We start from the raw sequence: 22,517 nt of genomic DNA on the forward strand, positions 1-22,517 counted from the left end.
CTGAGAGAGGCTCCTGCCTTGGAGCACCTGAAAAAGCTGCCCACTCCAACAATTCCCACCCTGTTCCCCAGCTGTCAGGGGATTTTGTATCCTTTTGGCATCACCACTTAGCCAGAGAGGAGAAACAGGTTCCCCAGGGGGACAGTAGAGTCCCATCACTGGCCACAATCAAGTTTGCAGTTGGCTAGGTGCTGGCTAGTCTCTTCCAGGCTGCCACTTCTGCACAAGGGCTGGATGAGGTCCCTTCCAAGGTCCCTTCCCACCTGGGCTGTTGCAGGATTCTATGGTGATTCCCTTTTCAGACTGGGAATAATGGTTCTTTCTCCTTAACTCTCAGTGTTCTGGGGAGTTGCCTGTGGAAATGAGCCCCTGCCTGTGTCAAGAGAGGATGCAGGGCATATATGTTTCTGGGCACACCTTGGGCAGATGCCACCTATGTGCACTGAAAAGGGGGACACTGAGATGGGCTTTGTCCTTGGGGCCAGCATGGGCCATGGGGTGAGAGTGTGCAAGGCAGGGCTGGAAAGCTTTCACAGTGTTTTGCTCTGGTTGGGTGAAATGGTGGTGCTGGAGATGTCAGCATGGCTCACGCTGTTACCTCACTGCTCTCCCCTCACTCTCATCCTGCCAGATGTTTTGACTGAGGCACAGACATGAGACAGTGAAGCCAGTGGTCTACACCAACGCACACCTAACCCCACCCTGCTGCAAAGGAGGAACAGAAAAAAAATCTCTTCAGGTGTCTGTCTTTAATCAACATGTGTTTCAGGTATTAAAGAAGCTTGGTAGAGAGAATGTCGGACTCCAAAACTGAAGGCAGGATCCCGGGCCTTGGTTATTGACAACTGGAAGAGGAAATTGGGAAGAAAAGAGGTGAAGATGATGCCTTACTCTCCAGAGCTGTCCTCAAGTGAAGGTTGTGCAGCAAAACACATTGATGGGCTGACTGCCTTACCTTTCCCAAGGTGTATTCTGCTGGACCTGGAAGCGCTCCCTTTCCAGGAACTTTGGTTTTCATTCCCATTGAGAACTTGGGAGCCCTGGTTTTGTAGATATCCAGATCCACCTTGGGAAATGCCGCAGGACCTGGCGTCTGCAAGAGTAGCAATGAGGTTGGTGGGTACAAGAAGCAGTGTGGATTCTTGCTGGGTGTCCATGAGTACTGTGCTGCTTTAGGTGGCTGGCCAGAGGAGCAGTGTGGGAGTCCTGGAGCCTTGGGAATGAGGGCTCCTTGGGAAGAGAGTTAGATTTTCCAGAGGGGAGATTACTGCTATTAATGCCCGTGAGCTGTACTGTGCCAAAGCTGCTGGTGTGGAAAAATGGGGGGATTCAGTTGCTGGTGTTACTGGTAATAGCAGAGCCAGAGGCCCTGTGGTTTCTTGTTCTTTTCTGCAGGTGCAGGGAAGTGTGTGTTAGGTGGGGATACGGCAGGCACTGGGGCCCTTCTGCCCTAAGCAGAGCAGCTGAACTTCTGCTGCTGCTGTTAGAGAACAGAAGCGCAGCTCACCTTTGCCACATCTTGAAAACAGCTCTGGTATTGACTCTTCCCCTTCATGGAGTAGCATGGTTCAGCATGAGTGTATGCTGTGTTGGGTCCCAGAATCCTGGGCAAGGTGTAGGTGCCAGGACCTAGAAATGGAATAGGAAGACAGCGTAAGTCAGTCCTGTGGGAAATGGGGCAATGCCTGGGTGGAAGAGAGTCAGCCTGCCAAGCCGGCTGTGAGGAGCAGGAAGGGTATCCTGCCCCTCATCCCGGTGCCTCTGGCTTTTGTTGCATGTGGTGTGCCTTGGCTGTTTGACACCAGAGATGCCGGTTCTTCTGTGAGAAGTTGGTGCTGCGGGACAGCTAAAAGCTTGTTGAGCACACACTGTGTCTTGCTGCCCAGGCTTTTTGCTAGGCCTGTTGAAGAAGCTGCAGACGCTTCCTGGAGGACACGCAGGCTGTAAGTGTCTGTTTCCCCAAGTTCCATACCTGGTGTGCGGAAACCTTTTAAGTCCTTGTGTCGGGATGCCAGGCTATTCGCCGGTGCAGTATGGAAGACGTGCTTGTTGGCACGATCCGTGGTGTAGTCACCTGGGACAGAGAAGGAGACAAGAAAAGTGAAACTGGGAGCGTAACTGCAAGCCACAGAGGAGAAGTCAGGAGGAGGTGGAGGAGGTGCTCAGTCTTGCTTGTTTTCCATCTGGAACTCTCTGAAGCCCATTCAGAGCATGACCAGTGGGCTTTGTGCCCCAGTGGTACAGGGCAACAGTAAGGCCTGCTTGTCTGGCCTGGATGAAGGGCTGCAGAAATGCTACTCACTGGGTCCAGGGGTGGCCAAAATCTTGGTCTTGGGACGTGCTGTCACAAGTGCTGATGGAGCCATCTGCCTCCCAGTCTTGGTGATGGATGATTCAATGAAGTACCGAGGACCTGGTGAGCAGGTGTCTGTGGAGGGAGCATTGCTGCCTCGAAATGAGAATGCAGGGGCTCTGTCTTTGGTGGGATCATGAGCCATATGACCTGGCAAGAAAAGCCTGTGAAAGGACCTGTGCCTGCAACTGTGTGGTGTAAGGAGATTCCTAAGTGGTAGGAGGTTCCTAAGTGGCAGTAGGTTCCTAAGAGGCACCATGCTGTGCCTGCAACTGCCACTACCTTCCCTGATAGTTGGTTTACCTGTTAACCCAGGGAGCCCATACTTGGGACCTGGGGTGCTGAATTCTGCAAGGATTGGGCCCCTTCGGGGATGAGGTCGCCAGTTGCCTACCCAGGGTCCCTCCATGCTGGTGGCCGGAGAAACTACAGGAAAAACTGGAGAGCTACCAAAGGGCTTCTCTGACACAGCACTGGTACAAAGCTTTCCTGTAGCCCAGAGCAGGAAGAAAGCAAACTAGCATCACGAGAGAAGGTGAAGGAAAGTGAAGAGCAACAAGGAGTAGCAGATGGAAGAGTAGGAGAAATGGGGAGAAGCTGCAAGTTAGAAGCAAAGATGCAGCAAGAACTCCTGCTGTGCCCTCAGGCAGCAATTGTTGGCGTAGAATGCAGCGCTGGCCTGGCTGGGGATAGCCTCCAGTGCGTCTACACACGAGTTTGCTCAGCTGGAGTGTGGCGCTGACTGGGTGATGTGCAGGGAGGGACACCAGCCCCTCGGTGACATCATAATCCATTGCTAGGTGGATCCATCAACATTGACCTCCATCACCAGGTGACATCCCAAAGGGCCATTCTCTTCCAGTGATGAGCAAAGCCCACTGTGATGTTGAGACCCTTAAGCTGTTCGTGCTGCAGCGCTGCCATATTGCCTGCAGAGCTCTTCTGGGGCTGGGCATGGGCCTGCCATGGAACTGGCTCAGTCTGGTGTGGGACAGCCCCAGTTTGTTCTCACACAGAGCTGCTTTTGTCCCCATGTTCCCAGAGACCCAGCCCAGCTCTTTCTAGTACAGTGGTGCCTGAGCGCCGAGCTTTTTTCACCAAACAGTGTGAAATAAACTTATCCAACACCAATTTGTTGTGAACAAGGAGACACTTCTGTATTTCAGTGCCAGGAAAAAGGGGGATTACTCCTCCGATTTTGTTCTGATTTGCAAACAAAATTCATCCATTTTATATGCTTTTTCTGCTGTTTCATTTTTACATAAGTTCTTTTACATAGTATACATGATCTGCCCATTCTTAAGTGTAACCTTTACAATGATTGGTTTCACTAGTTATATAACTACAATAATATTCCTGCCCTGAGACTATAATTGGCCATATCTACTGAGATCTACTGATTGGAATCCTTGATAGTCAAATTAGGATGGGAAGGGAAGGGTTTTCCAAGCACACTAACTGGTGTTCATGACGATTTGCATAGTTTCTTGAACAAGGGACATGATACCTGGTAACTTCTTGATAAGGTTTCTCTGACTGAATACTTTAAAAACAGCACTCCTAACATTCATATAACATATGCTTCAGGGTTTTCTACTTGTAATCATAGTAACACTTTTTTATTATTAAATTATTTTATCAGTGTAATTGCAACAGGCTGAGTAGACTGAAGTGCAGGTCACAGAGCTGAGAGAGGCTCCTGCCTTGGAGCACCTGAAAAAGCTGCCCACTCCAACAATTCCCACCCTGTTCCCCAGCTGTCAGGGGATTTTGTATCCTTTTGGCATCACCACTTAGCCAGAGAGGAGAAACAGGTTCCCCAGGGGGACAGTAGAGTCCCATCACTGGCCACAATCAAGTTTGCAGTTGGCTAGGTGCTGGCTAGTCTCTTCCAGGCTGCCACTTCTGCACAAGGGCTGGATGAGGTCCCTTCCAAGGTCCCTTCCCACCTGGGCTGTTGCAGGATTCTATGGTGATTCCCTTTTCAGACTGGGAATAATGGTTCTTTCTCCTTAACTCTCAGTGTTCTGGGGAGTTGCCTGTGGAAATGAGTCCCTGCCTGTGTCAAGAGAGGATGCAGGGCATATATGTTTCTGGGCACACCTTGGGCAGATGCCACCTATGTGCACTGAAAAGGGGGACACTGAGATGGGCTTTGTCCTTGGGGCCAGCATGGGCCATGGGGTGAGAGTGTGCAAGGCAGGGCTGGAAAGCTTTCACAGTGTTTTGCTCTGGTTGGGTGAAATGGTGGTGCTGGAGATGTCAGCATGGCTCACACTGTTACCTCACTGCTCTCCCCTCACTCTCATCCTGCCAGATGTTTTGACTGAGGCACAGACATGAGACAGTGAAGCCAGTGGTCTACACCAACGCACACCTAACCCCACCCTGCTGCAAAGGAGGAACAGAAAAAAAATCTCTTCAGGCGTCTGTCTTTAATCAACATGTGTTGCAGGTATTATGGAAGCTTTGTAGAGAGAATGTCGTAGTCCAAAAGTGTAAGCAGGATCCCGGGCCTTGATCAGTGCAACCTGGAAGGGGAAGAAAAGAGGTGAAGATGGTTGCTCGTTCTCCAATTTTCCTCAAGTGAAGGTTGTGCAGCATAACATAATGGTAGGCAGGCTTCCTTACCTTTCCCAGGGTGTTGTAGTCTGCTGGACCTGGAAGCGCTCCCTTTCCAGGAACTTTGGTTCTTAGTCCCATTGAGAACCTGGGAGCCTTGGTTTTGTAGACATCCAGATCCACCTTGTCAAATGCTGCAGGACCTGGCGTCTGCAAGAGTAGCAATGAGGTTGGTGGGTACAAGAAGCAGTGTGGATTCTTGCTGGGTGTCCATGAGTACTGTGCTGCTTTAGGTGGCTGGCCAGAGGAGCAGTGTGGGAGTCCTGGAGCCTTGGGAATGAGGGCTCCTTGGGAAGAGAGTTAGATTTCCCAGAGGATGAGGGGAGATTACTGCTGTTAGTGTCAGGGAGCTGTACTGTGCCAAAGCTGCTGGTGTGGAAAAATGGGGGGATTCAGTTGCTGGTGTTACTGGTAATAGCAGAGCCAGAGGCCCTGTGGCTTCTTGGGCTTCTGCTCTATGCAGAGCAGCTGAACTTTTGCTGCTGCTGTTAGAGAACAGAAGCGCAGCTCACCTTTGCCACATCTTGAAAACAGCTCTGGTATTGACTCTTCCCCTTCATGGAGTAGCATGGTTCAGCATGAGTGTATGCTGTGTTGGGTCCCAGAATCCTGGGCAAGGTGTAGGTGCCAGGACCTAGAAATGGAATAGGAAGACAGCGTAAGTCAGTCCTGTGGGAAATGGGGCAATGCCTGGGTGGAAGAGAGTCAGCCTGCCAAGCCGGCTGTGAGGAGCAGGAAGGGTATCCTGCCCCTCATCCCGGTGCCTCTGGCTTTTGTTGCATGTGGTGTGCCTTGGCTGTTTGACACCAGAGATGCCGGTTCTTCTGTGAGATGGGAGAAGTTGGTGCTGCGGGACAGCTAAAAGCTTGTTGAGCACACACTGTGTCTTGCTGCCCAGGCTTTTTGCTAGGCCTGTTGAAGAAGCTGCAGACGCTTCCTGGAGGACACGCAGGCTGTAAGAGTGTCTGTTTCCCCAAGTTCCATACCTGGTGTGCGGAACCTTTTCAAGTCCTTGGGCCGGAACACTATAAGATTGGACGGTGCAGTATGGAAGACGAGTTTGTTGGCACGATCCGTGCGGTAATCACCTGGGACAGAGAAGGAGACAAGAAAAGAAGTGAAGCTGGAAACTTAACTGCAAGCCACAGAGGAGAAGTCAGGAGGAGGTGGAGGAGGTGCTCAGTCTTGCTTGTTTTCCATCTGGAACTCTCTGAAGCCCATTCAGAGCATGACCAGTGGGCTTTGTGCCCCAGTGGTACAGGGCAACAGTAAGGCCTGCTTGTCTGACCTGGATGAAGGGCTGCAGAAATGCTACTCACTGGGTCCAGGGGTGGCCAAAATCTTGGTCTTGGGACGTGCTGTCACAAGTGCTGATGGAGCCATCTGCCTCCCAGTCTTGGTGATGGATGATTCAATGAAGTACCGAGGACCTGGTGAGCAGGTGTCTGTGGAGGGAGCTTTGGTCCCTCGAAAAGAGAATGCAGGGGCTCTGTCTTTGGTGGGATCATGAGCCATATGACCTGGCAAGAAAAGCCTGTGAAAGGACCTGTGCCTGCAACTGTATGGTGAAAGGAGGTTCCCAAGTGGGAGCAAGCACTGTGCTGTACTATCATGTCCCCTGATAGTTAGTTTACCTGTTGTCCCAGGGAGCCAGTACTTGGGACCTGGGGTGCTGAATTCTGCAAGGATTGGGCCCCTTCGGGGATGAGGTCGCCAGTTGCCTACCCAGGGTCCCTCCATGCTGGTGGCCAGAGAAACTACAGGAAAAACTGGAGAGCTACCAAAGGGCTTCTCTGACACAGCACTGGTACAAAGCTTTCCTGTAGCCCAGAGCAGGAAGAAAGCAAACTAGCATCACGAGAGAAGGTGAAGGAAAGTGAAGAGCAACAAGGAGTAGCAGATGGAAGAGAAGGAGGAATGGAGAGAAGCAGCAAGTCAGAAGCAAAGATGCAGCAAGAACTCCCTGCTGTGCCCTCAGGCAATGATTGTTTGCCAGGCCAGCAGCAGTGGAGAAGCGCAGCGCTGGCCTGGCTGGGTGGTAGCCTCCGGCGCGTCTGCACGCAAACTTGGTCAGTTGGAGTGTGGCGCTGACTGGGTGATGTGCAGGGAGGGACACCAGCCCCTCGGTGACATCATAATCCATTGCTAGGTGGATCCATCAACATTGACCTCCATCACCAGGTGACATCCCAAAGGGCCATTCTCTCCCAGTGATGAGCAAAGCCCACTGTGATGTGACCCTTAAGCTGTTCGTGCTGCAGCGCTGCCATATTGCCTGCAGAGCTCTTCTGGGGCTGGGCATGGGCCTGCAATGGAACTGGCTCAGTCTGGTGTGGGGCAGCCCCAGTTTGTTCTCACACAGAGCTGCTTTTGTCCCCATGTTCCCAGAGACCCAGCACTGCCTTTTCTAGTCTAGTGGTGCCTGAGCACAGAGCATTTGTCTAATGGGTTGTGTCTTCCTGAACTGCTTGCTGTAGAGCTGGGAGAACTGACAGAGGCTTTTGCTTCAAAGTATCTTTGAGAGCTACCCACTCTAATTCTCACCCCGTAGGGTTGAGATTCTAGGGTAGAATAATTTTGACATCACCTCTTAGCCAGAGGGGAAAAAACAACCTAAGAATCAGAAGAATTAAACAGGTTTTTTTCTCAAACTTCTCCCTTGTTTTGCTTTGGCCTTTCCATTAACTGCTGGTCTGGCAGGAAAGGAGTGAGAAAGCAGCTGATGTGGCTTAGCTTCTGTCCAGGCTCTATAATTGAGCTTCTAATCTTATTTAGCATTAATGTAAGAATGCCCTTCTTTGGGGTTGAACAAATGTTGTGAGTTAGCTGTAACTGCCACTTACTCCACCTGCAGTCATATACAATGGGAGATCCCCTGAAATGAGCTGGGAAGTTGATAATGTCCAATGCCCAGCTTGTGCTTTGTACCTTTTGATACTTTTCCAAGGTCTCTGTGCTCTGAGCTTACTATTGGAGGGGAGGGAAAGAGCAAAGCTATCAATAATATCAGTTGTTCTGGCCTCTCCATTTGAGGGCTGCCAGTTTCTGCATCACTCCTCAGATGGTACTGATGTCTTCAAGCAGTTTTCTCTCTTTAATGCCCACTTCTCCAGGTTATTTTGGGAGTTCATGGTCAACAGGATTTTCCTAAAGCAATGTTTATTACTCAGGAACATATGAATTCCTTCAAGGTTTCCCTGGAAGGGTTGGACAAAGTTTCATTATTCTGATTTTGCCAGTAGTGTTTGAATCTCTATGCCTGCACTATGAGTTCTCCTGCTACGTTTTTCCTTCCCCAGACTTCCTAACTCTTTGTCAGTAATACCAGTCATTACCCATGCTTTGTTTAGTGACCCTTAAAGCTTTTCAGTCTCCAGGTTTTTATGGTTTGAGACCCTTATGGCTTTTCTTCCATTGCTGTGCTACATGAGCTCTGGTTAGTATAGCATCAGTTAGGAAATACATTCTGAAGCATATGAATTGTGATGTAAATGGAGATGCTGTGGGTGAGGTAAAACAGTGGAGGGGCAAACCAGTTTAGAAGACATAAGAATCCTTTAACATAAGCTGATTTGTGAAGTGAAGGGCACTTAAACTTCAAAGGCACACACAGATGGAATTTTCTCCCACTGGTCAAGTACTCATGCAGTATAACCAGCAGTTTTCATAGCACTTGCAGTCTTTGATATACTAACAAAATTGTATATGAGCTCGTTCTCTTACCTTAGGTGAAGCAGATATTGAGAAGACTGGCAGGAGCTAATATATTATCAGTGTAGCTGGCTAATCACATTTCTTGTTGGATTATTTAGAAATGCCAGCATTAGTTGATGAGTTCCAATTCTTGTGTTCTTGGTGTCATTAACCTGAATCATCTGCATTCATTTTTTTTCCTCTTGCTTTCCTTTGTGTCCTCATCAGTGCAAAGCTATCAAATAAGTTTTGTTTAGATCATGCTTTGGATCCTACTGATGGCTGCTCCTCCAGACTTGGGACATAGTTTTCACTCTGGAGACTTAAAAAAAAAGCCATTCCAGTAAACAGCCTTCTTGGGTGATGGTATTTTAACTATGAAGCCTACTGATAACAGCTACAGATAAAAGATTTTCAGTGGGTTGGAGGTGTTAAAGTCAAATATCGAATTGTATGAGCTCTAGTGTATGCCACACATGATGCTTTCTTTAGACAAATAAAAGGAAAAAAATGCTAAAAATGTCAGCAATTAAGTTTGATCTGGTTTCAAGTTTTGATTTTGAAAGAGATGGAGGCTTAAATATCTATAAATTGGAGGGCTTTCATGTCTGTGCTGTTTCCATTTTGATTCAGTTAAGGACAGAATTTGAGTCTTTACGTCTCATCAGCAAGGTCATCTTAACAATTAATGAAAATGCTTAGATAAATTTGTCTGATTTTCTTTTTATCTGTTCCACTCCACTGTGGACATTTAACAGTAGTGTTCCAATGCCAAGAAATACTACTCAAAAGTTTAATTGCATGGAAGTGGCAAGAAGTACCCACCATGAGCGTTCTTTTGGTTCAGAGAACACAGACTAGAGTTATCAGACCCTGCTGTACCTCTCTTTTTAAGAAGAATGTTAATCATTGACATCGATTCCACTAATGTGTTTGGTGTCAACTGTGTAAATGCACTTAGAGGTCCTGAGGCTGTCTCTATAAGCCCTTCAAAACTGCAGAACTGCTGCTTCAATCTAAGGACTCATATGTGGAATGCTTGCTGTATGACAGATGCTTTTTGGCATCAAAATGAAAAATAAAAAAGAAGCATAAGCCCCAAATCATTAATTGCATATTTTCCTCAGAATATTAGATGATAACTATATATTCATAGGAGAAATTAATTTGATCTAGCAGTTAAATAAATGCCATGTACTTAATAAATCCAAATCAAACCTTTAAAACAAAAAATTGAGATTGCACAGGCATCCAAATCTGTGATATCACATAACTCATGGTTTATACAATCAGGAACTGGCTTGTACAGCTCTAATCCTCCAAGAGAGCTCATGGTATATGTTGGATAGCTATGAAAACCAGCATGGGATGGGAGAATGTGTTCTATAGCAGGGCTGTGTTTCTGTGTTTCTAGTCACCCTGCACAGGTGTCTAGCCCAGAGAAAGGTGGAACTCTGGCCCCTTCCTCTCAACCCTTTATTGAGTTGAAGGGAGTTGCTCTCTCAGGAAGGAAATGCATGCCAAGTACAGCTTGGCTCGTTTACCCCAGAGCAAGGGGATAATCCAAGGACAGGTTAGGAGTCCCACTGTGCAGCATCTTCTTCTGGGCTTCTAGCTAGTTTATACCAAAGAAACCATTACACTAATTTTACTTCAGTTAACATTTTAACTTTAATTCTTCAGTTACCTTAGTGGGAATTCTTTTTTTTATTTTCATGTAAAATAGCATAGGCTTGAAATTAAGTCTGTGATAGGTAATTTGGGGGTTTTTAATAATCATAGATTTATTGATGAACTTTTCAAATAAAAAGCAGAAAAAGAATAATATCTTATAAAGTAAAGAATATTATCTAAGGGAAAAAAATTAGCTTGCAAGGAGAATATTACCTCCTATTTTTGGAATTTCTGTGAGATTCCTGTCTCGGCTATATTTCAAGAATCTGTCTATAGGTTGCATTCCTGAGCCTATCAGCCTTACAAATCAGTTAATAAAAGTCAATCAGTGATTGTTTAACTTGCCTGCTACTGCCTGAAGCAGAATTACAAAAGCTAAATGTGTTCAAAACTCCACCAGGAGTTTCTGTCATCTTAAAACTCCAAGTGTATGACCTCATGGCAACTAAAAAATAAATATTCCACAACAGCTTGAAGAAACTTGCAGTTACTATGCATTCATGTCAACAAAATAAGAAATCATGCTTGAGGAATAGCAATGTTTTCACTTTCTGCTCTTAGAATGATTCATTTAGAAATGGAAACTAATGGCAAAAGGATGATGAATATGAAACAACTGACAAGTAGAAACTAACAAATGCAATTAATTAGAAAATAGTAATTTGATTGCTAACTGAGGAGGTTTATAAGCAACATAGAATTGCCATGTGCATTAATCAGGTGCAATTAACTCTTCAATACTAAGACTCCTCACATATTCTGAATATCCTGACTGATTTACCATGAATTTCTACATAGTCCTGATTTTGAACTTTCATTAGTGTTCATTCTTCTGCATACTCAGCTAGGGTATATTTTGTTTCATGAAGATGACTTTCAAATGCACTAAAGTAATTTGTTAATGCAAATTGTTTTTCTTTCATGAAGTCACACACAATTTTTGTTAAATGTAAGGAGAAACACTCTAAGTAATTGCTATAGAAACAAATCTGCAATCAGCTTTCATTAATTTTTAAGTGAATGCAGGGGGTGTGATTCTTATAATGAAACAGTATTATATCTTCTTATTCCATTGCTCTAATTTGTAACTTTGACCTCAGAATTAGTGAGAATATTTTACTTATGTAATGGGAATTGCAGTTAGCAAATAAAGTGATTTTTTTTTAGTTCAGTCAGGAATTTTAGTTCAACTATTTTAGCAATAGTATTTTCATATGCATTTTCTTTTGAAAATAATAGCACTTCTTCTCACCAACACATGTTATAGAATCTTTAAGATTTTATAAATATACCTTTAAGATGTAAAAATTTGGAAGAAATTCTGTATCTTGGTTGCATAACCAGAAACCTATGTGCTGTTTTCCTCAAAATCTAACAAAATTAGATGCTGACCTTAAAACTGTATCACATGCTGTTCCTATTTTTCAAAGCTCATGATGGATCATGGTCTTGAGTTTAAAGGACATACATGTGAGAACATCTCAGGTTTTAGGAGAGGCATGGATCTGAACTTAGAGAAATGCTGAAGAAGTCTGTGTTGCTTTTAATGAGCATGGATTATTTAAATCTATTTAAATTTAAAAAGTTAGAGTTTAATATTAGAAAAGTGAGACTTGAATATCCACACTGCTGTGAAATTCTGCAAAATGAGGAATCAGACTTGGGCTCTCATCATCAGTTTCCCATTGACAGGCAAAGTGATTTCCAGTCAACGTGGATTTATTTATACACATGGTTTAATTTCAGAATACAAAGTTCAATGCAAAAGGAGATTGGAATATCAATTGATTCCAGCGCAGGCTTTTTGTTTGTTTCTGTTTGGTTGGTTTTTTTTAATATTTGGCTTGTTATGAGTAGGGTTTTTGAAAAAAATTCTTACAGTAAGCATCTCAGTAAGCAAAGCTCATGACGGCTATGAAGAAATAGCCTTATATTTTGGTAGAAATAGAATATTTTTATTTCCTATGGCAATCAGCCTAACTCCTCCGAAGGCCTCAGAATCAGTTCTGCTAGTTTTTCTCTTTCCTCTGGTTCATTTCTCAGGAACTTCAAGGGAGTATAACCCAAATTGGTGCTACTGGTTCATTTTCCTCTCAAGCTTTTAAAGGAAAATGTTGAGATAGGTCAGGCCACGTGCAGTCTTGCTTTATACAGTTACCAGACTCGTACCATTAGAAAATGTGGCGCATTTATTTTAAAGCATCCTTTCCACTGCAGTTGTGTGGAACAATGATCTGCTGAATTTAATTCACAGATCAAAGAGGGAGGAAATTAACCAACACAGTAAATTGATTATTTCATGGGTGACATAACCAAGGCAATGATTTATCTTAATAAAGAGCAACATCCCTCTAGTCCTTAACTGAATTCCAGCCAATGCAATAATACTCAGTTGTTAATGACTTTGATGTTGATGTGGAAAAGTGAATGACTGTATAATCACTGAAATGAGACCTCATCACAGTTGGAAATGTTTAAGCCAAATCATTTTGGACTGTGAAAAGAGCCCTGAGAGGTATAGATTGGCTGGGTCCCAGATTTTCAGCCTTAACTAAACAGGGCCTGAAAACTTTATCATACTGCCATGCCTCCGGCTGGTCTGCAATTCTGACAGCCCCAGAGAATTGCAGTTTAATGTATATGTGTGGACTCACGGCAGAAAAAGAATTCAGGATGTGCAAAATGCCATGGCGGTACACGAAACCCACCTCACGCAGGTAACCAACTCAAACTTTGACTCCCGAGCAAGTCCAATGGCCAAAACCGGCGGAGGGGCAGCCACGACACGCTGGTGGCCCTGAGCAGGCTGCAGGCTCGGGCTGGGGCAGCTCGGGCGCTGAAGGCCGGGCAGTGTCAGGCGGCTCCCGGCGCAGGCCCAGCCCAGCACAGGGCACCGGGGCCGGGCCGCGCTCGGGGCGCTCCGGGCCGCGCTCGGTGCCGGATCCGCCCCGGCGGCTGGCAGCGCCTGCCGCACAGCGCCCGCAATAATTACATACCTGCCTGTCAGCAGCTGTCTGTAGGAGAGGGAACGGCAGAGAGGAAACAGGAGTCAAATAGGAAAAATTGTACTGAGAGCTTAGGTTTATATCCCACATCACTAAATATGGCTTAGGTGGCTGAAACGCAGCATTAGTCATTTGTAGCAGCCTTCACCTCCCCCTTTACCCTTCCCTACGAACTCTTACAATAACAAACCAGGCTAAAATTAGAGCTGCTTTATAGTACGTTAATTTGATCATCATTGTCTCGGCACTGATTGAAGACCTCACATCAGTAGGAGGGATACCCTTTACATCTACCTTCCCTGATGCTGATGCTCAGCTCTTGGATCCAAGGGGGAAGTCAGGTCATTTTTTTTCTGCTCAGGTTTCCTTCACAACCACTCAATTCCCAGAGAAGGATTCCTAGCATTGACATTATCCCATCCATGCCTTGTTAACTTTTCTTTTTTTAAAAAAAAGGATAGGAAGAACAGCTTGCATCCTCCTGGCCTGGCTTTGCCCCATGCACACTGTGAGAAATCAAGAGGAGATGAGGGAGGAAGATGATGGCAGTTTACAAAGTGTGCAAGTCCAGTTTTTCTAACCTCAGCAGAGATGCAGAGGCAGCTGCAGGTAGGTTTGGAGGAATTTCAAGAACTCACCCTATTTGAATACCACACAGCCTCCAGGCTCCAGAAACATGATACTCTTATGCTGATCATTTAAGGGAAAAAAGGGCTAAGGATTATTAAACCGCTCATCCAGGCCTGCAGCTGGGGGTGACTCAGAGTGCAGAGTTGGAAAAATGCCCATGTGGCAAGATTAGAAACTCATTTGTGTAGTTTATGTGGCCTTGCCAGGAGCCTCCGTTTTTTCCAAACCTTCAGTTTATTAACTTTAAAAGCACTCCTTTCCTGTTGGGGATCTGGCATGGCTGCAGCCCGGCAGCTCTTTCTCCTTTTGCATTAACAACACTTAAAGGCTTTCTTTCCTTTTCAAAATCGACTGTGTGAGATCATCTGGAATTTTCAAATGTGCTCACTCTTTCTTTTCATTTCTTTCTTTGTCCCAGGGTTCAATTTAAATCCAAGTGCTTTTAAACTAACTGTATTCATCCAGCCAGCACTTTCAGGAGTATATGTTATGAAAGCAGGAAAAGAAAAGGCCTTCTTGTCATCAAAACCGTAATAATTATGTGTCAAATGTAATTACTGCTCTGTGGGTAATACATCTAATACTCGGTGACAGAGTAAGCAGCCTGCAGAAGTAGAAAGTAACTGGTGGCAGGATCAAATTTGATATGAAATTAACCATCATGCTTAAATACTCTGTCTCATAAAGTTCTAACAAAAATGCAAAGGCAAGAAAAAAAGGGTTTTTTCTTCATCTAAAATTGTTAATGTGCAAAAGCTCAGTTCTCTCCACCTCTATACAATGAATCACAGCTCTTTTAAAATAAGAAACACTGCTAAAAATGTGTACATTACAAGGATCACACTCTTGTGAAGGAGCTCATCTAACAGGAAGGAATTAAGTGTGGGAGTTCTCTGCTCTTAACCCATTATGTTTCCTCATTATTACCTTCACACTGCACGCTTGATTCACTCGCTAAGAAACAGGCTTTCCACATTTCCCTACCTTCTTTAAAATACACCAACTAATGAGCAGCTGGTGAAACTGACATGTGCCTGTGAATTTGAAGACTACTGAAATGTGTAGTCATATTCTGAAGGAGCAAAAAAGTGCTATGTCAGGAAACAGTATTCTAAATATGACAGCATGTGTGAGAAACTTGTCCAGTTTAAAAAATACATGTCCTCTCCTCCCAACACTCCTCTAAGTAGACTTAACAAAATCTAACGTGTTCACAAACCACTTCAAAACGTAAGGATTTGCTGATGTGAGTCTAGATCCTGAAAATAATCTTCAATAACTGTTTTTAGCAGTTATGAGTAAAATTAATTAATCCAATTTTTACCTAAAGGCATAAGTTTTTTATAGGACTGGTGTTTTTGACTGGAGCTAACATTATGAATGCTTGTTTCTTTACTAATTTGTGTAGGACTACATAACCGTAAAGAAAAATAAGGATACATGAAGTGGCTCTACATTCTCTAGTCCTCAGTTTTACATGCTCCTGCATGATAATCAGAAAAATAGGATTTCTCTACATTTTAATTTCAGCTTTATTAACATGCTTTGATTTTCTTTACATTTGCTTTGTCTTTCTGTTTCAGGAGTATTACGTTTCCTAGCAGGCATACTTCATGAAATATTAATAACATTAGAGATCTTTGAAAAGTTTGAAAGATTTTCAACGTCTTTACATCAGAATTGGTTTTTTCAATCTAAAGTTTCTTTGGAATTTTGTAACTTGAAATATTCATCAAGTAACTATTAATGGTTGATTATATAAGGAAAATCCATGCATATAATTTATTACATTGGAAGCCTGATTATAAAGATCACAGTAATCCAATTAAACAACAGTGTTCAGTCACAGAATTAAAATCATGTTTTTAAAAATGCAGCACTTAAAAAGGTACACCTAAAGAAGGAACTGACCAATATTTGATGATTTTTAAATTGCAGACTTGGGGAAAAGAAACACTGGATAATGCTTTTAAAGATTCAGTATGAGATATTTATTCTTTTCTGTCTGGGCCTATTCACCTTTTTCCACATATCAGAAACAAAGCCCAGAGGGTTTTTTTTCCTGGTTTGTTTGTGAACACTCCAAATGTTCTAGTAAAAACTATTTTTTAAGGTAAAGTTTTTCTCCAGTATTAGTTGTGAGAAAATGAAGGTGTGTCATGAACTTGTTTTTGCCTACTCAATAGGCATGTTCAAATACTATTCTGCTTTGTAACAAGACTTTGGAACACATTTCACTGACTACCAGACTATATGCATGCAGATGTACTTAGCAGCATTTCCTATTTGTCTCAGTGCAAGTGTTTGTGAAAGTTATTGGTATTACCTAGAACAGGTGGAATATAGGAAAGTATTTCCACAAATTAGCCTCAGTGTTCTTATGTGTTTATTCCCTGAAAAGATCTCACAAGCCTGTCTTCTATAAATGGCTAATTGGCACCAATTTTAATTTATGGAAAGTAGGCACTATAAGAGCTCCACATTCAAGTTAGCAAGAGAAACTGGTTGTACCATAATGAAAGAGCAGTAGTGATTAACAAGGGTTATTTCTTTAAAAACAAAATGCATCCTAATGGGATGAAATTTTTGGTGTTTGCCTGGTACACATACCTTAGGTCTTCTCCAGGGTGCTTCCTTTAAATTTCAGTGGTAATCCCAGTTCCATTGGATGTACTGTGTAATACAAGCAGCGCTGTCTATACACATAATTATCAGCACTTGAGGAACACAGGCCCGAAAGCATTCTCTGGCTTTCTTTTGATAAATAAGACTGATGGAAAGAATGGCTCAGAACTGCCAGTTTAGGTTATGGTTTCTGAGGAATTAAGTCAACATGAAAGAAATCATGTTTTCAAACAGTATTGTTCTCTTTAGAATGATCCCCCAGTTTATTGAACTGTACTCATTGGGTCCCAGGTTCAAATGCTGCTTCTGCTCATCAGTCACCACTTGTTGCTTGAACTAAACAACACATCTGTAATTTTCAACTTGAGTAGAATTAGCTCCCAAAAGAAAAAAAAGTTTCATACCATTCTGACTGGCTTCTAAATTGGAAACACCTGTTAAGAGTTGTATCTTTTCCTGACATAAATTAGTGACGAGGAGCTCATATAAGAGGTGCAGACAGAAAAATAAAATAGTGCCATAAGTATTTCAAGTACCAGAAAAAGGATTTCTTCAGCTGGGTAGGTATAAGAGAAAAGAATATGTGACCCCAACCTGCTGACTTCCCATAATACCAAAATAGATGCTTGATACCTCTGTTGTGTTAACCAGAAAATGACTGCCTGAAGCAAGATCAAATGTCTCATTAGCACTTATAATCGCTTCCATAAGATGAAAACAGATTAAAGAAGAAAGGATGAAATTCAAACAGTAGATTAAAAAAATGGATCCCTTTTGTTCTGTGATGTGCCTTCTCTCTCAGATAGGCCTCCCTCATAATTAGCCTGAGTTCAGCAAAGTCATTATAAATGGAGTTCCAGAAAACCCAATCCCACTTTTCACACTGTTTATAAATACAGTGGATAGTTCTTTGTATAACCACCAGTAATTACAACAAAGCATATCTTCCAGAACCAAATTTTGATATTACTGCCCTCCAAACTGATGACAGCATGTTCTCTCACCTCTGTATCTCTGTGTTTTCAATGTGAAAAAAAATCTGCTTTAGAAAAGTAATGTTCTTCCAGAATTCTAGAAATCCACCTTGATTTCATCTTATCAGGGAAGTTATTACTTAATTTATTGTAATCTATGGGCTGTGCTAGCCTATGAGATTGCACTTGATGATGCATGAAGAATAATATTGATTCATATTACAGTTGCATAAATTTGATACGTGGCTAGACCTACCCACACACTGAATACATGAAGTAAGGGATAGCTACATGCAGTTGCTTGGCTACATTTAATGACTTCTGACAAGTGTTCAGGAGCAGAATGCTAATAAGAATTTGTTTTTAAGAAATGATGCTAAAGAGATGGAGGCTACTACAGTCACTCTGCATGGTGCAATATGATAAGGACCACCAGATTTCATCTTCCAGAAGCGATGACTGACAGACCAAAGCTTATGCCAGGTGATGCTGGGTGATGTTATTTTTGCTTGTGTTTCTCTTAATGGTAACATCCAGTATTTAGTGGGGAGCCAATTCTGTGACATTACTTACCAGCAAGTAAAGGGCTCAGAACAGTGTGCGGTTATGAGAGAAAGTAGTTGTAAGAATCCATAATTTCTTCCCATTTAATTTGTTATGGTTTAGTAAAACACAATATATTTAGATGAGTCTAGGTACTGTTTTACTTTGTTGGTGCTTAGATTGCTGGTATTAGTTTCTATCCACAAGCATAATAATTCAAATCTACTGGCTTGACAATGTGAAAGTACTGTGTATTTGGACCTAAGTGCATTAAGACCAAGAAAGATCAGAAACAGTTTGAGTATTAGCATTTCCTTATAATTTTCCTGTCTTCCACTTAAAAAAAAAAGTCCTCAAACATCTCTGATAGGAGGATCACAAGAAAGAAGGTCTAGCAAAATCAAAATAGTTTGCACTTAAGGATAAGGCTGACATGTATGAAAAAGATGGATACCTTGATTCACATGATTTCCTTGGTGATGGAGGTATTTACCTCCAGGTTCTCTAAGTCAGTATTGTTATGAATTATTTATGTACAAAATGAACTTTCATGGCACTGCATAGGAACTTACAGATAAATTATTTATGGTCCAGTGGGTAGATATGAAGTTCTTGTTTCGTACTATGAACTGACCATAAGTGGATATCATCACAGGAAAGTTTGGTTTTGTCAGAGTTTTAAGAAATTACTTGTAAATTATAAAAATCTGAGAGTATTCTCTGTGAAGAAAAGGTTTCTGTCATATTTACATGGCCACGTTTATTTTGGTGACACCAGGCAAGCACTGTCTTCTGAAGTGGACCAAAATGAAAAGTTAATTATATGTAGGGTATCTTGTGGTAGTGCGAAAGTGTGTGTGAAAGTGACAGCATTTACTTCACTGAATACTCACAATGTAAATCCAAAAATTACATATAATCTTAACTGGTCAGTATCATTTATCAGCAGCTGTGAAAAATCCCACACATTGATGAAAATGCTGCAGTAAATGCACAACCAGTTCTGTAAAAGGTTGATGTTTTGCTGTTTCCCACTTGGATTTATTGTTTCTGATTGAAGAATGAATGTAATTAATGCTCTCAATGGGAAATTGTACTTTTGGTGTACTATGTTCTTCATGCTGACTTAGAAATTTCTTCCATACAAGCAATGCGCGTACAGCAACTGCAAAGTCAGGTTGGAACTGCAGTGGCCAGGGCTAAATTTAAGTGACAAAACCGTTGCCTCTGTTTTCCACAAAGAAGGAAATGTTGATTTTAAAAGTAATCTTCAGTTTATATCTCCCCATCTCTCACCACTATATGAATTTTCTGAAGTCGCCTTCCTTCCCTGTGCAATTCTTTAGAATTTCTTCTATCCACTTTCCTCCCATATATATAACAAATATGTCTTTAATATTGAATTTTCTGTACTTATAAAACAAAGTGGAATTAAAAAATACATGCTGATTATCAAATTATTTTTCTTTTGCAATTGTCATAAAGTTTTTACTACCTCCATTTCCTGCCTTTAAAATCTTCTTCTTGATGAGAAATTGGATATGTATAATAACTAAATCAAGACAGAGATGACTATAAGGCATTAAGCATGTATCAGTTTTGCCCCTTAGTTCCACCATCTGCTGTGATACACACAGTGCACTTCCAAAAGAAAAATATTTTCTGCTTTAAGCTCATTATAGAACTGACAAACTTAGATAGGAAAATAATAATTCTCTACATTGTCGCTTTTGCTATTTCAACATTTACTATCAGCTGCTACTTAAATTCAGCTCATTACAAGGAGCTCAGTCTTCTGCACAAAAATACACATCAGCATTCAAGCAATTTGGTTTGAAGTAAGGAGCACAAAGGACTACCAAGATATACCTTGGGCTGTAAAACCAGGGTTATGAGGTTCATAGGAAATCTGAAGTCAATTACTTTTCTTAGAATGTTCTGCATCTTTCTTCAAATGCAGAAAATTAATGCAATTTCTTAAATCATGAAAATGTTTAATCTACAAAAGTAATAGAGATCCACAGCTTATATATGAGAAAAAAATTACATTTTCCCACAAAGAAACTATGGTCTCATTTTTATGGAGACAACACCTTAACAGAACTAGCAAGAAAAAAAATGACATTGATAAGTATGATAAAATATTACTGCCATACTCTATTTTGGTACAACAGCAATATATTACATACACATAAAGCTAACCAGGAAGGCACATTTTTCAGAAGTTCAGGAAAACAAATTCAGTTTCATAAATAGTACAATCATGAAGTCATTCAAAACAATGGACCTTTCTCTCAACTATAAAAATCTTCTAGATATTTTTTCTAATGTATCTTTATACAATCAGGTTAAAAATGGAAAAATAATTTTTATTTAACATATGCTATTCATGCTGCTTCTTTTACCTTTACAGATGTACTATATGCATAGGAAGATAAATTATAGTACATAGAGATGCACAGTGACCAAAAATTAATTATTATTAACATTTATTATATACTTTGGTAAAAGCATTGGTATGACTTTTTGCATGGTGACATTCTGTGCTCTGTCTGGAATTCACCCCTCTCAAACTTTCGGAAATGCTGAAAAATGTGTGGTTACTTGTCATCAAGTTTATATAACCTTGCCCTGCATGAGAACTGCAACTGTCCCCTCCAAAATAAAACAAAATAAGGAAGGGATACAGGGGTTCCCCTCCCCCTCTGCCAAATGAATACGTTTCTGTGTCCTGTCCTGGCTCCAAGAGGAGGAAGTTGGGTTCAGTTGTCACAGTGCCAACGCTGTGGCTCAGGAGAATAGAGCTCCCTTGCCTGTTCTTGCACTGATGTCCTGTGTGAACCCGGGTAGCTCACAGTTCCCTCCCTGCCCCTGGAAAACGAGAATAGCACTGTCCTAAAGCCAGCTGGGGCACTGAGAAATAAATACAAGGCTGCAAAATATCCAGATTATGTGAGGGGTGGGAGCACAGGCACAGCAATAAAATTATTTCTGTTCTTCAGTTGGTTCACAGAAGTATTGCTGCGCAGCATACTTGGAATATACAAATACACTTTCTCTTTCAAATTATCCAACACAGATAAAGATGTCTGATTCTAACCATTTCTACGTTTTTCTTTTCAGAAAACGGAGAATAACAAAGTCTGGGGGCTTGGCATTGTGACATCACCATCCTTTTAACCATTATTATTAGACTATAATAAATGTTACCTCTCTTATTACTGGAATAGCCACAGATGCAACTATGTTAGAGTATCCTAAACCAAAATATTTTTTGATCTAGGGATTTGAGATGTTTTTAAATGTGTAAGGGAATAGTACTGGGAGGGTAGTTGTACTGCTTGTACATAACATATACTTGATGATATGTGTGTTCTACAGTTCCAAGCAGAGCTGCTCTACTGAACTCAGTGATCCACCTTCTGGTTTTGTGATTCTATCTTTCTTTCCACAAATTCTCATTTCAATTTATTAAAAAAATTAATACCTGATTTATTTAACTGAAACATAGTCCTTAAATTAAACTTGGAAATACTGTTGAGAGTGGAAATACTCTTGAGAAGAGTACTAACTGTATATCTTTGATTAACTTTATTACTTTTTATGGGAACTTGCAAAAAGGGACAAAAAAGCTACCTAACAACCATTTGAAATGAAATCACTTAGTCTTCATGGAAAAGTGTTTTCCTGTAAATATTTGATTCTCCATTTACCCACCACACGTCCAGTAAAAACAAGGGATGGAAAGTGGCCATTTCAGTGACCTTGTGTCCCTCCCTTAGAGGAAGACAGCTGACAGGTAGATATATGAACAGTTTGTTATTGCAGATTCCAGATCTTGTGATTATCTCTGACTCAACTTCTGGGGTTTTATCTGGAATTCCTGTGGCAGGTCAACTTGTGTACTACTCCTTGTCTTTACCTTGCAGCGACCTTAGGTTAAAAATACACCTTACAACAATACTTAACAGTTTCCAAAGTTACTGTTTGGGTTGAAATAATGATGGCACGCTCCAGACTTAGAATGATCCAAAAGATACGTCTCAAAATGTAGACTCCAGTTTATCTATCTGTGAAGATGTTGTCATTATGAGTTTATCTATACTTTTTTGGTTTAGTTTTCAGCTTTAGTTGATGCAGCAGATACAGTACATAATTGCCATTCATTTTCTTAATGAATAAACCATATCAGTTTTATCATCTTTCAGCATATTATGTGATACTGCCAGATGGCATATTTTTAAAATATCTTGTTAGAATTTCTTGGGACTTATTTGATGAGGAAAGAAAAGTATTTACATCTAAATCTCTTTCATATGTTTAGAATTTATGTCTATATTTATTAATTGTAAAATAAGAAAAATATAACTTATGAATCAGTGTCACTAACGTTTATAA

General features: G+C 41.8%; 2 protein-coding genes across 2 annotated transcripts; both read right to left on the bottom strand.

The window, feature by feature from the left end:
* Positions 1–691: 691 nt before the first annotated feature.
* Positions 692–2,802, bottom strand: LOC102068730 (ciliary microtubule associated protein 1A). The gene is made up of 6 exons (XM_005479882.3): positions 2,657–2,802; positions 2,303–2,503; positions 1,973–2,074; positions 1,508–1,629; positions 956–1,093; positions 692–845 (listed from the first exon to the last, which is right to left on the bottom strand). Exons 1-6 carry the CDS (start codon positions 2,760–2,762, stop codon positions 750–752), a joined length of 765 nt encoding a protein of 254 aa, XP_005479939.2. The 5' UTR covers positions 2,763–2,802; the 3' UTR covers positions 692–749.
* Positions 2,803–4,115: 1,313 nt separating this feature from the next.
* LOC141729252 (ciliary microtubule associated protein 1A-like) lies at positions 4,116–7,588 on the bottom strand. The gene is made up of 5 exons (XM_074542150.1): positions 6,295–7,588; positions 5,962–6,063; positions 5,488–5,609; positions 4,985–5,125; positions 4,116–4,884 (listed from the first exon to the last, which is right to left on the bottom strand). Exons 1-5 carry the CDS (start codon positions 6,713–6,715, stop codon positions 4,789–4,791), a joined length of 882 nt encoding a protein of 293 aa, XP_074398251.1. The 5' UTR covers positions 6,716–7,588; the 3' UTR covers positions 4,116–4,788.
* Between the last annotated feature and the right edge of the window lie 14,929 nt (positions 7,589–22,517).

Source organism: Zonotrichia albicollis, chromosome 6 (genome assembly GCF_047830755.1).
Source record: "Zonotrichia albicollis isolate bZonAlb1 chromosome 6, bZonAlb1.hap1, whole genome shotgun sequence".
Classification (NCBI taxonomy): Eukaryota; Metazoa; Chordata; class Aves; order Passeriformes; family Passerellidae; genus Zonotrichia; species Zonotrichia albicollis.